This window comes from Phacochoerus africanus, chromosome 1 (genome assembly GCF_016906955.1).
Source record: "Phacochoerus africanus isolate WHEZ1 chromosome 1, ROS_Pafr_v1, whole genome shotgun sequence".
In the NCBI taxonomy this organism is placed as follows: Eukaryota; Metazoa; Chordata; class Mammalia; order Artiodactyla; family Suidae; genus Phacochoerus; species Phacochoerus africanus.
In genome coordinates, this window is record NC_062544.1 from 211,690,599 (window position 1) to 211,704,806 (window position 14,208).

At 52.8% G+C, this 14,208-nt stretch overlaps 1 protein-coding gene across 1 annotated transcript; it reads right to left on the reverse strand.

The window, feature by feature from the left end:
- Positions 1 to 4,263: 4,263 nt before the first annotated feature.
- CPN2 (carboxypeptidase N subunit 2) lies at positions 4,264 to 6,168 on the reverse strand. The gene has a single exon (XM_047755529.1). It carries the CDS (start codon positions 6,166 to 6,168, stop codon positions 4,525 to 4,527), a length of 1,644 nt encoding a protein of 547 aa, XP_047611485.1. The 3' UTR covers positions 4,264 to 4,524.
- Positions 6,169 to 14,208: the final 8,040 nt, after the last annotated feature.

Here is a 14,208-nt window from a genome sequence, read left to right on the forward strand (position 1 = left end):
TCCCAGGTGATTCTAGGGTTCAGTCAGCATTGAGAACCAACCTCCATGTTGTATAATGAAGCCCAGAGAGGAGCCATGACTTACCAGAGGTCAAGTGTCAAGGAAGGGGGCTCCAGATGCCCCGATTTCTTTCCAGAACCCATCAAGAGCTCTATGGCTGCACCAGACTGGGACCACCTCAAAAAGAGATGGGCAGCAGGACAGAGGATCCCAGGTGCAAGGCACACCCAGAGCTGCCACTGTCTGTTAACCTCAGTCTGTGGGTTGGGGGGGGGAATGCTCAGCGCCCCCTTGCGGCCCTCAGGGGTCAGGACTTGCACTACCTCAGGCTGGGGCCTGGCCTCCTGAAGAGAACCCCCAGCCCCTAGCTCCACCCCCATTGTTTCCCTACCTTAATCAGGTGGTTGGGTCGCCAGGTACAACACCCAGGTAAATTTGGATTTCAGATAAACTACATATTTTTTACTATAAGTATGTCTCATGCGACATATGTGTGCTTGTTTGTAAACGTGGCACCCCTACCCCAGGAGCACAGAGACTGTTGTCTCGCCTCACCAATTTGAAAGGGCCAGCAAGCTGGGGAGTCCTGTCATGGCTCAGTGGAAGCAAATCCGATTACCTTCCATGAGGACTCAGGTTCGATCCCTGGCCTCACTGGGTTAAGGATCTGGCGTTGCCATGAGCTGTGGTGTAGACCGCAGACACGGCTCAGATCCTGCGTTGCTGTGGCTGTGGTGTAGGCCAGCCGCTACAACTCCAATTCAACCTCAAGCCTGGGAACCTCCATATGTCTCAGGTGCATCCCTAAAAAGCAAAAAAAAAAAAAAATCCACCCAAAACGAAAGGGCTGGCAGGCAGCTTGCCCAGAGGATGCAGAGCTCTTTCCCCAGGACCATTCAGCAGAGAAAAATTATTATATTTTAACTTAAAGAATTGTATTCGGGGAGGGGGGATATGATTAAGAGAAATGTCTGCTCAATTATCATGTTCCTTTATCCCTGGTAGAAGACAGGAGGATTATTTGGACTACAAGCTGTAGCTCGGACAGGCATTCATTTGATGGAGACTTGGGAAGCACCTCTTAAGCAGTGGACATGACAACACTTTCTCCAGAGAGTGGGTGTCACAACCAGCTGGGAGCCAGCAGCCCAGCCTTGGGCCTGGGCAGTGAAAGCATAAGCCTTAGGGGTCGGCATTACAGGACCCTTGGGTACTCAGGGCCTCCTTCCTTCTGGGGAGGCAATGTTCCCCCAACCTGTTCAGGATTCATCTTAAACAAGATGTTTTTGGGAACTGATCCAGATGAATTTGGAAGAGCCTGTTCCTTTGGCAAATCTGTCAAACTACCTTCAATCGCCTTAGAATGTAACTGGTTTCACCCTGAGGAAGCATGTCTTTTTACATACATACATACATTTATTTATTTATTTATTGTCTTTTCTTGAGCCGCTCCCGCGGCATATGGAGGTTCCCAGGCCAGGGGTCTAATCGGAGCTGTAGTCACTGGCCTACGCCAGAGCCACAACAACGCAAGATCCGAGCCTCGTCTGCGACCCACATCACAGCTCACGGCAACGCCGGATCCTTAACCCACTGAGCAAGGCCAGGGATCGAACCCACAACCTCATGGTTCCTAGTCGGATTCGTTAACCACTGCACCACGATGGGAACTCCTGGAAGCATGTTTTTTTAAAAGGGCATCACTGGACATGAAGAAGATGTGCTTCCTTTTTTCTTTTTTTCTTTTTTGGCCATCCTGCAGCATTTGGAATTCCTGGGCCAGGAATCAGATCCAAGATGCAGTTGCAACCTAAGCTGCAGCTGGGGCAATGCTGGATCCTTAACCTATGATGCTGGGCTGGGGATTTAACCTGTGTCCCAGTGCTCCCAAGAGGCTGCCAATCCCATCGTACCACAGTGGGAACTCCTACTTCCTTTTCTAAAACTGGCATCTTGTTCCTCCCTCCCCATCAAACTGCCCTGCCCTTGGTCAGTGATTTCACTGTCCTCCTTGCCACCCAGAGAAACGACTAGGAGGCACCCTTAGTTTCTAAGTTTCTCCCTCTCCCCCATCTTCCAGCCCCACCCACCTGACCCCTAACCCCCTCACCAAACCCTTTCTTTGACTCAGGCCTGCTGGAGTGTCCTCGGAGGAGTGGCTGGTTCCCAGGCCAGGCCCAGTGATAAACAGAGCCTCCCCTGTGCCCACACTGGGTATGATCCAGCTCTCTGTTTTGTGGCATTAATAAGGTCCAAGTGACACCTATATTGTTTGAATTTGCGTTTCACATTTCAATCTTTTCTGTCTTTTTAGGGTCACACCTCGGCTTATGGAGGTTCCCAGGCGAGGGGTCCAATCAAAGCTGTAGCTGCCAACCTACACCACAGCCACAGCAATGTGGGATCCAAGCCATGTCTGCAACCTGCACTACAGCTCAAGGCAGCACTGGATCCTTAATGCACTGAGCAAGGGCAGGGATTGAACCTGTGTCCTCATGGATGCTAGTCAAATTCATTTCTACTGAGCCATGATGGGAAATCCTCTCATTTCAGTCTTTTCATCTGTTTACTATTTGCCGTTCAGTTGCTGACAATTTTTCATTGTGTCCTTGGCATCCTGGCTCCCATGGCTCTCAGCTCAAGCCAGGCCAGAGACCTCACTGTTCCCGCCACCTCTTTCTCTTCTCAAATTTCACAGGCAGAAGCATGACCCCCCTCTGCATAAAGTCCTTCAGTAACAGCCCAGCATTCTTAATGAAAATGCAAATGGGGAGTTCCCCGGTGGCCCAGTGGTTAAAGGTTCAGCATTGTTGGTGCTGTGGCTCAGGCTTGATCTGTGGCCCAGGAACTTCCATATGCCATGAGTTCAACCCACAAAGAAAGAAAGAAGAAAACGCAAACTCCTCACTAGGTCCTTTGAGGCCCTTCAGGATCTGGCTCCAGCTGGCTTTGCAGCCTCATTTATCTCCTCCTCTCCTCTCCCACGAGCAGCCTGCTCCAGAGGCCATGGCCCTGACCTCCCCCGCTTGCTGTCTCCATCTCTTGGCTCACACTCTTCTTGCACAATCTCAAGGCCCAGGGATCAAACACAGCTTCCCGAGGCCCCAGCTGGCCCAGGCCCCCCCCAAGCCCCCTAGCACTTGCCCATACCCACCCCGTCCTGCTTGTGTTTGCATCCCACTAGCCCTGGTCTGATCTCCCCACCAGACCACGAGCCCCTGGAGAGCCTGCTATAACACCTGATTTATCTCTCCCTCCTGCTCCCCAGCACTTCACCCAAGCCAGTCCACACTGCAGCCAGGGAGAGCAGGAAGGGGGCTGGGCCATGTGTCAGTCCAGGGAGACAAAGCTTCCCTGGGCTGGGAATGGGAAGCAGGACATGGACAGAGGAAGACTGAGAAGCACTCAATGGCTTGTTGGCCATGACGATGACAGGGAGAAGAGGCCAGAGACCTCTCCTAGCTCCTGGGCTTGGTGACTTGCTGGGCTGGGATGCAGGAGGAGCTGGGGACAGAGCCTGGAGTACACGTGTCCATGGCTGTGATGATAGAACCCTAAGCTACTGAGCAGGCAGGTATCTCATTGTGCAGCTGAAAACCTGAGCCCCAGATAGAAATTCAAGGTCATCAGCGTAGAGATGTTATCTGAACCCAAAGAGCCTCTGTGGTGATTCCCCAGGGAGCCTGAAAGATGCCAACCCTGAGGGGACCAGTGAGGAGGAGGTGGCTGGGGAAAACAGAGAGTGGCCGGGCTTGGAGTAGAGGGTGGTGTTCCGAGAACCATGGGGGAAACATTTCAGTGAGTGAGCAGCCCAGGGAGGCAGACGCTTAGAGCTGCAGGGCGGCCATCCCAGCCCAAGCCCCACCCCTCAGGGAGCAGCCCTCCTGTCAGCTGAACCGGCAACGCCACTGCCTTCACCCTCCCGAGGCCCCTGTAATCCTGATTTCTCCCGGATGCCTGGGAGGTGGATGCTAACAGCCTGAGACCCCCTCAACACCAAGTCAGACCTCTGCCCCTTATCTTTCTGGTCACCTCTATTTCCAGCACATCTCTCTTTTTTCTCTGTATCATTTAAAAACATATTTCCAGACAAAACAATAGAAACAGACAGTGGCTCTTGAACTGCATATTGAAAAAGGGTGGCCTCTGCTTTGCGGGACTGGAGCACTGGCGGCATAGCATCTCAGGGTCAGGAGGAGACTGCGTTGGGTACTAAATAATAAAAAAAACCACCAGGGAGTGGTGTTATTTTATTCTCCGGACCACAACACGGCTTTAACAGGTGCTTTGCCAAGTTTAAGGAAGGCCTGTTGGGTCTCAGACTCAGAGATGGGGTGATGACAGACGAGGAGGAGGCGGAGACGCGGGGTGCTGGAGCCGGCCACCTCCACCTGCTCCACCTTAGAGATGGCACTCCATCCCCTCCACCTGAAGAACCAGAGCTTCGGCCTTCCCTCTGCCATCTCCTGCCTGGTGAGGCCCGGAGACTGTCTGCCCAGGCTCCTGGTGGCACAGGCTCTGTGCCTAGGGCTCCCCTGCCCGAGCCTCAATTGACACAGTTACCCTCACAGAGCCGCAGCTCGACTTCAAGTCCCACTCCTGACAGGCATTGACCATCAGTCCCGGGGAGCCTGAGGCCTGCCTGGAAGACAGCTGGACGTTCAGCCAGCGACATTTGGCCTCGTCACAAGCTAGCACCACGGTGCCCTCGGGATTGCTGTAGGTGCACCGCCTCCGTGCTGCCCTATCCACCGCTGCCAGATCCCAGCCATCCCCTGGTTCCCTGTCTTCCGGCCCCGGGGCCTGGAAGCCCAGGTGGTCCCGGGTGACGGGACAGACTAGCTGCTCCTCCACCAGGGCGGGCACCACCTGGCCCTTCAGGTAGGCGGGGCCCGCGCAGTAGGTCTGGATGTTGAAGAGCCGGTCACTGAAGTGGTGCAGCCAGTTGAAGAGGTAGGCTAGGTGACAGTCGCACTGCCAGGGGTTGCCGTGCAGGGCGAGGTTGAACAGGTTGTAGTTGGTGTTGAAGATGCCCTCTGGCAGTGTGGTCAGGAGGTTCCTGGAGAGGCTGAGCAGCTCCAGCTTGGACAGATTCTGGAAGAGGGCCGGGTGCAGGGCCGTCAGGTTGTTATAGCCCAGGTAGAGCTTGACCAGCCCGTCGAGGCCCCTGAAGACGCCAGTGGGGAGATGGGTGAGGGCATTGTGTGACAGTGTGAGGGAACCCAGGCTGGACAGGTTGGCGAAGGCTCCCTCGGGGACCGTCTCCAGCTGGTTGTGGGACAGGGACAGGCTGAGCAGGCCCGGGGAATGGGCGAAGAGGCCGGTGGGCAGCATCTTCAAGGCATTTCCCTGCAAGTTCAGGAAGGTCAGGTTGCCCAGGGAGGAGAAAATGGCCGGGGGCAGCTGCCGGATGGCATTGCGCTGCAGCCACAGCTTCTCCAGGTGGGGGAGCTGCGCGAACACTTCCGGGGGCAGCTCGGAGATGGAGTTGCCATCCAGGAAGAGTTCCTGTAAGCTGCTCAGCTTGCCGAACACCCCCTCGGGCAGGCTGGCCAGCACATTGTTGCTCAGCCTCAGGGTTTCCAGGCTGCCAAGCGGGTGGAACAGTTCCTCGGGCAGCTGGGCCAGGAGGTTCTGAGCGAGGTTGAGAGTCTTCAGATGTCTCAGAGGCTGGAAGAGATGGCTGGGTAGGGTCTGGAGCTGGTTGCCCTGCAGCTGGAGGGACTCCAGGGCATCCATGTGCCCGAAGAGGCCCTCGGGCAGAGCTTCCAGCTTGTTGAAGTTGAGGGTGAACTTGATGAGGGAAGCCAGGTTGGAGAAGATGTTGGAGCTGAGGTTGGAGAAGGCACCGCCGGTGATCTCGAGGTCCTGGAGCCTGGGCAGCCCCCCGAAGGCATCTGGCCCGAAGTGGCACACCTGGGTGTTGAGGAAGACCACTTTGGTCAGGTTGGGGCTGCCACTGAAGGCCCTGGCTCCCACCGTGGTGAACGAGGTCTCCACAAAGATGATGTCTGTGGCGTGTGGCGGGATGTCCGGCGGGATGGCGGCCAGCTCCTCCTCGGAGCAGAACACCTCGCGGATGAAGCAGTCACACCCCACGGGGCAGGGCTGGGCGGGCCTGGCCACGAGCAGGAGGCAGGCCCCGCAGAGCCAGGCACCTCGCAGCATCTCCTAGATCCGAGTGGGAAGAGAACACAGAAGGGGCACCTTCATCAAGGGCAGCACGGACTGGCCAGCATGGCGGTTCAATGAGCCAGGAGGCGGGAAGCCAGTTTATGTTGCTAAGAGCTGTTTTCATACCACCTCTCATCAGCCTGCAAGGTCAGTGTGACCTGAGTTCTGGCCTCCTGACAGCCAGGCTGTCACGTGACCTGCCCACACCCACCTTGCAGGCCAGTGACAGGACCAAGACTCTGGTCTCCTAGACTTGCCATGCTCTTTCCAGATCGGAGAAAGAGATGGGAATAAGACTAAAAGGTGTGGAAGAAGAGTGTGAAAGGAGACCACAGTTGCCATGGAATGTTTAAGATAATACGTAAAATGTGGACAGATTATTCCTGAGTTGGAAACTTCTAAACCATAACTCTTCCTGAACATCCAAATCTCAGCACATTTCAGAGCCTAACTATGAGGAGATCTTACCATCTGCTTTTGGCACCACCGAGGCTGAGAGCAGCTGCAGGGATAAGACAGGCTCTTATCTTGAAATGTGTCTGCCTTCTCCTCAGTACTGCTGCCAAAGCTCTGCCACCACCATGGAGCCCACGGAACTTTCCAACATTACGTGGTACAGGAAGGTCCCAGAGGCAGGGATTCCATAGACTTATAGTTTTTTGTTGGGGGGGGGGTTGTTTTAAATAAGGAAAGGGGATTGGGTTTTTAGTTCACTAAATATTATTATTATTATAATTTTTTTTGCTATTTAGGGCAGCACCCGTGGCATACAGAGGTTCCCAGCTAGGGGTCTAATCAGAGCTACAGCAGCGCCAGATCTGAGACTCGTCTGCAACCTATACCACAGCTCACGGCAGCACCAGATCCTTAACCCACTGAGCAAGGCCAGATGTGGAAACCACGTGCTCATGGTTCCTAGTCAGATTCATTTCTGCTGGGCCATGACGAGAACTCCACGCTAAATACTATTTTTAAAAAAAAAATGCCAGCATCCACCCACAGGACAAGAATTGGTGACGCAACTTACAAGCATATTAGCACTCAGAGTCTTTTTTGTATATGAACCATTAGCAAGCATGGAGGAATTGAGAAATGTCATATTAAATGTTTTGAGATTTCAGGATGATTTGGGGGCATTGGGTTTATATTCCCATATGAAAAGACAACAGGGGGCTTAATTGCCCCCTTAGGGGGTCTGCGCCCCTCAGGTCACTACTGCTCCCACCCACATCATCATTTACATTGTAGTAGTTCAAGGTGGAATCCCTGCTCCATCACATTCTAGCTCTGTGACCTTTGGCCATGTGCTTCAATTTCCTTATCTGTAAAATGAGGATAATAATAGCACTACCATGTTAGGGTAATTGTGAGAATTAAGTGACTAAATATAGGTAAAGGTTTTAGAACAGTGTCTGACATAGTTTGAGCAATGAATAAACCATGTTAACTATTGTTAGAGGTTGCAAACCGCCGTCATAACAGAAAGGTTGTTTGAGTATCAAAAATTAGGAAGAGGAGTTCCCGTCATGGCGCAGTGGTTAACGAATCCGACTAAGGAACCATGCGGTTGCGGGTTCGGTCCCTGCCCTTGCTCAGCGGGTTAACGATCTGGCGTTGCCGTGAGCTGTGGTGTAGGTTGCAGACACGGCTCGGATCCCGCGTTGCTGTGGCTCTGGCGTAGGCTGGTGGCTACAGCTCCGATTGGACCCCTGGCCTGGGAACCTCCATATGCCGTGGGAGCGGCCCAAGAAATGGCAAAAAGACAAAAAAAAAAAAATTAGGAAGAGAAAAATGCCATTTAGATAGAATGCATTTAGCTTGAAATAAATTAGAAAGACATACAGGAATAAGGAAAGGCCGAAATAAAGAAGGAAAGACTAAAAGAAAGAGAAAAATCCTCATGCGATGTAATCATAATTTTTTTCCATGTACCTGTCCTCTGCAGAAACTGCTGGGGAATCGGCCCCAAGCACCCTTTGCTGGCTGCCTCTCTGCTGCCCTCTGCTGGCTACCTCCTCCATTGCAAGACTCAGTTTGGGGCCAAAGGGCTCCACATGCAAACTCCGAGCTTACAAAATCCCCCCATACCCTCTTCCCATTCAGACACTCAATAACTCTCAGTTGTCTTAGGACTTCTGCCTAATCAATAGAGAAGGACCAATTTCCTCCTGAGATAATTCATACCTCCCTTGAGGCTCATCTGATGGCCGCATAGATAAGCCACCGGAGATGGATTTTACAGGGTGATTGAGGAGGTCTAACAGTGATGGCACCTGCCTGCCACTAAGGACTCAAGAGAGAAAGGGACAAGCCTCCTGGTCCTACCACCCCTAGACCAGCATCACAGCGTTCAGCTTCAGTGTGAGACTTTTCCCTTGAGATTATATGCTTAGAATACAGATAAGAAGCAGAAGGTCCTGGCTGAAGAAGGATGAGGCATAGTCTGCCCAACACCTGCTGCCTGGGCTGCCCCTAGGATCCTGACTGAAGCCTTTCCTGACCCCAGGAAGGAGGCACCTGGCAGTATGCTTCTCTAGCTCAGCACCTAGCATCATCACTAAATCATGGATTCTCATGGCTGTCCTTTTTTGAGGTGGCTGTAGCCCTCTCTAGGCTCAGCCTCCCGCACAGTGCTGACTCATGGTGGGCTTGGCTAGAGTTTGTTGAACTGAACCCTCCACAGCTGCGATGAGCAGCTGGAGAGGCAGAACTGCCTTTCCCTGAAACGGTTCCAGGCTGACGTGAGTGACTGCAGCCAGGTGTGAGCGCACACTTGAGCCCTCCTCTCCCTGAGAGTAAGAGGGGAGCAATTTCTTGGGGGGGGGCACACCTGCAGCATGTGGAAATTCCCAGGCCTGGGATCAAACTGGAGCCATAGCAGTGACTATACTGAATCCTTAACTGCTAGGCTACCAGGGAACTCCAAGAGGGAAGCAATTCTTGGAGTTCCCTTTGTGGCTCAGTGGTTACAAACCCGACTAGTATCCATGAGCATGTGGTTTTGATCCCTGGCCTCTTTCAGGAGATTAAGGATCTGGTGTTGCCTTGAGCTGTGGTGTAGGTTGCAGATGTGGCTCAGATCTGGTGTTGCTATGGCTGTGGTGTAGGCTGGCAGCTGCAGCTCCAATTTGACCCCCTGCCTGGGAACTTCCATATGTCATAGGTGCATCCCTAAAAAGCAAAATAAAAAAAAAGAGAGAGAGAGAGAGAGAGGGAGATAAGCAATTCTTATTTGTAATGTGTCCTAGTGTTATCAATGTACCAGTCCCCTTCCTGCTAGTGTCCTCGGCTTTCAAAGGTAGTTTCTGGAAGAAATCCCACTAGAATGGGCAGGAGGGCCCTAGGGACCATCTGGCCAGCCTCACTGAGAGAGCGAGGCCAGGACCCCTGGTGTTTACAGAGGGGCTTGGGTTAGAATCCAGACTTTCTGCTTTCCCCAGTCACTCCTGCTGGGAGAGCTGAACAAAGCGGAAAGAAAAAGCTGGTGGGGAGACTGCGCCTTACCTGCCCAGCCACCCGAGGAGGCGTCCTCTCCCCCACGCTGTGCCTCTCACTTTAAGCCACTGTCACTTGAAAATAATATGTTTAGAATTTTCCAGTGAAGAGCATAACGAGAGTATTCAGGACTTGAGTCAAAACTCATCTGGTGGCCCAGAAAAGCAAGTGTGGACAAATCAGCCGACGCCCAGGCAGTGGTGGGTGGGAAGGCGGGGGCACCTCTCTGATGTGGGGGCTGAGCTAGGGAGTGAGTCCCACCTGCCGGCTTCTAAAGTTCTCACACCTTCATCTTGACCCTCAGAGCAAATTGAGAAATTCCCAGCGCTGGGAATCTGGGGCTCCCAGAGCAACAGGTCCAAGGGCACACAGCTGGGAAGTTCAGGGCCAAGGTCAGTCCTGATGGCCTGAGCGCTCAGTAAAGTGCTCGCAGTGATGCCAGGAGGCTTCTGGAACAGGCAGACCTGTCCTCGCATTTGCAGGACCCAAGGTGAACGGAGACAAGGGACCTCGCGTACTGCCTGTCCCCTTCTCTTCCCACCAGACTCTCTCCACTACTGTAGGTAGAGACCCCACAGTTGCCCCCCAGTACCCCACAAGCTAAAGGGTACACACGTCTGTCACAGGGTCAGCCTAGGGAAGATGGACCTGGGAGGGTCAATCCACACAAGCTCTGGGTCCTGAGGACCTGGAGAATGGTTTAAAATGGGGACACGGCCTCCAGATGGGCATGGCCCTTTGATCCTGCAGACTTTTCACCCCTTGGGGGGCGTCGCAGTGGGAGGAGGGCCAGAACAGTGCCTTTGAAATTCAGAGCAAGACCCCTTTTGCCCCAGTCTCCTGGGGAAGAAGGAAGATACTCAGGGTAAGGGTGTGGAACCCCGATAATTTCCAAATGATCCACTCCCAACCCAAGACTCATTCACACACCACTCTATGGAATGCTCTTTGTGGCTCAGCAGGTTAAGAACCCGAGAGTATCCATGAGGACTTGGGTTTGATCCTTGGCCTCCATCAGTGGGTTAAGGATCCGGCGTTGCTATGAGCTGTGGTGTAGGTCACAGATACAGCTTGGATCTGATGTTGCTGCAGCAGCTGCAGCTCTGATTCGACCCCTAGCCTGGGCACCTCCGTATGCCTCAGGTGTGGCCCTAAAAAAGAAACAATATATAATAAATCACATCTCTCTAGAATGGCTAAATTTTGTGCTCTGAAGTCAGACCATCTGATTTCAAGTCTTGTCTCCATCCCTTACTAGCTGTGTGGCCTTGGCTGAATTATTTAACCTCTCTATGCTTCAGTTTCCTCATCTTCAAAACAGCAAGCTTCAATACTACCTTCCCCATGGGCTGGTTCTGAGGATTGAATGAGAAAATGCTTCAAAAGCTCCAAACCCAGATCCGGACACACACAGCACACTCAGCCACAAGAGTCCAGGCCAGTGCCAGCTCTGTTCTGAAGTAGGCACAGGAGTCAGCTAAGGAAAAACTGATGAGATCATCTACGCATTTCATTTACAGGCCAGTGAGATGCCTCTCTCCAGCCCTTTCTGGTTCTTTCTTCATGGCCAGTGGAAACGAGTCACTGTTTTGCCCTTGGTTGAGCAGAGCTCAGATTCTAATGGCTCTGGTCAGGATGCCCAGGACTTGGGCCCCTTCGCCAAGCCACCTCCAGAGCAGGTCACCAGGGGACCCTCAAGGGCAGGTCGCTAGGGGACCCTCAAGGGCAGGTCGCTAGGGGTGCTGGAGAAGCATCCCTGCCTCGGCACTGTGGAGGCTGGCACCAGACAGGGCAACAGCCAAAAGATTCCTACTTGTCATCTGAGAAACCATCTCTGCATTAGTGCAGAGACCAGCAAATGCCCACAGAAATGTTCCATGCCTTCAGCAAGCCAAGGAAGTTTGGCTTTGGGCGGAAACGGGGAGGCGACTGGTTGCAAATGGACTCCTTCCTCTTCTCAAATTGCTTCTAGGTCGGCACATTTCAGTGTGTACCGCGAGCCCTCCGTCACCCGCCACCGAGACAACCCTCACTCCTCCCGGAGGGTGGCGGGAGCTCAGAGCCCTGCCCCCAATCCCCAGGGCACTTGCCTCTTGACATGGTGTGTCTACACCAGGGACCATCTCACCAGCAAGGCCAAATTTTGTCCCCTGGGCTCCAGTCCATCTGGAAGCAGGAAGAAGGGCTTCCAAGATGTGTCCAGATCCCCTGTCCCCAAGATGCCAGGCTCTTTTCTTCTCAACCAGGGAACTAAGCCGAGTGGCCAAATCAGTGGCACCCAGGCTGGGCTCCCACCTTGGCCCCTCTGCAGCCAGGCTACCCTCCCCACCCTGCTGCCCAGGGCGTCCTAAGCAGTGAGTTAACCCCTCGGAATCCCGGTTTCTGCATTTGTAAATTGAGAACAATCATGATAATAAGAATCCCACCTGCAATCCCAGCACATTAGGGTTATGGTGGCAATTAAATGAGATAACTGGCCATGGGTTTTCGATACTATGATACAATAAGAAATGTATGTTTTGGAGTTCCCATCACAGCTCAGTGGTAACGAACCGGACTAGTATCCATGAGGACACAGGTTTGATCCCTGGCCTCGCTCAGTGGGTTAAGGATCTGGCATTGCCGTGAGTTGTGGTATAGGTCACAGAGGTGGCTCAGATCTGGTGTGGCCGTGGCTGTGGTGTAGGCTGGCAGCTACAGTTCAGATTTGACCCCTAGCCTGGGAAGGTCCATATGCCTCAGGTGCGGCCCTAAAAGAAACATATGTTTGGTCTTCATCCTAGTTGCTGGCACAGAGCTCCCCAAAGGAATATGCTGGGTTGTCACTGGGTGTTGCTAAGGGAGGAAAATCTTTGTTATTCATAACAAACCCCTTTCAACTCAAGCCTAAATCGATGTTAATGAAGTAACCTTAGATGGGCCCCCGGATAGCTTCAGATTATACACAAAACATTTGCAGGGGTTGCCTCTGAAGAATAGAATTCATTGCAGGTGATTTTAATGTGTTCCTTTTGCTTAATCATATAGTTACTCGTTTTTCAGTTAACAAACAGGTATTACTGTTGTAATAAGGTTGAAAGTTACTCTAAAAAAATCATGTCAAACACACAGCACAGTTCCAAGCACTTGATTCCTTTCCTTTCTGGCAATTACATTGCAGAGGTTCCAGGGAACCTGTCTATGGGCTGCAGCGCTGCTCGAAGATAACTAACATTCCGAAATAAGAGGAGATTGTGAACTGGATACTGTACTTTCTTCAAAACTCCCCGTGGACCCCACCTCCAGCCCTCTCAGACACAGTCCCCTCCACTTTCAAAGGCCTGTGCCTAACTTTATTGCTGCCTGTCCCCATTCTACCTACCCTCCAGACTGGTTCAAATCACACATCCCTTGGGAAGCCGTCCCTGGAGCTCCTTTGGCTCCAGCAGGAGGTCCGATCTTCTGTTAAACTCATAGGTCCTTCTGCTTGGCCTTCTAGTCAATTGCACCATCTGATTAGGAGCCCTTGGGGGTGGGGGTCCTGTGACCACGGCGTCCCTTACCTGACTGTGTATCCAAACACCTGGCCAGGGGCTGAGACACAGAGCGCGGCTCAGGCCCTGGGTGCTGAACTGATCCGAACGTGTTGGTGGCTCTCGTGAGCCTGTATCTAGGGTCTTTTCATTTTGTTTTGTGGATTGGGGCTGTCAGTGCTAGGCCCTGGGTTCAAATTCTGACACACCACCTCCTGGCTGGGTGGGATTGGGCAGATCACTCCATCTTTCTAAGCCTCCTTTTCCCAGGGCATGGTTATAACCCCAACCCTCAGTGCTAAAATTAGCACTCAATTGGATGAGAAATATGCTAAATTCAATGGTAAATAATAAAGTGTTTAATATAGTGCCTCACAGATAATAAATGTTCAATAAAAGGTAGCTACACACAGGTTTTATTCCTAGAGTCACTAAACTTTATCACTATACTGAACACTTCCGGAAATAAAAGGGGAGCTTTAGATAATCACGCCAGGATGATGACATAAATAAGGGTGGAACAAGGAAAACCTAGGCATATGGTCACATTGTTTCCGCCCACCGTTCGCTCGTAGTTCTCTGAGCACAGGGTCCAGATCGCCTTCATCTCAGAATCTCCCTACTGCAACCTACCTCCTGCCCCACCCAGTACCACCTGGCTGAGCACCTGAGGGGCTTCTCCTGCCCGGACAAGGAGACACAGAAGGTGCACCCTGCCTGGAATTGGGGACATGCTTTGAAACCTGGGAGCAGTGGCCAGTCCATCCCCTGCCCCGAACCCCAGGCCAGACAACTCCCCAGTGAGCACAGACCCCCGAGCCCTGGAGTGACCCCAAGAGACCTACCATGAGGGGCTGATGGGCGGTGGGGGGACCAGCCGTCCTGGCTCTTCCCCAGGCACAGAAGAGCCTCTGGCGTGGTCTGTGGTCAGCGTGAACCCAGCAGCCCTGGCGCTGATCAAAGTTCCAGGCAGTGGTTCCTCCCCTCACGTGGCCTGAGCCTTCCCGGAATGTCACCAGGGTCACAG

Coding starts and splice junctions, on each gene's coding strand:
- CPN2 (XM_047755529.1), bottom strand. CDS start 6,168: ATGCTGCGAGGTGCCTGGCTCTGCGGGGCCTGCCTCCTGCTCGTGGCC.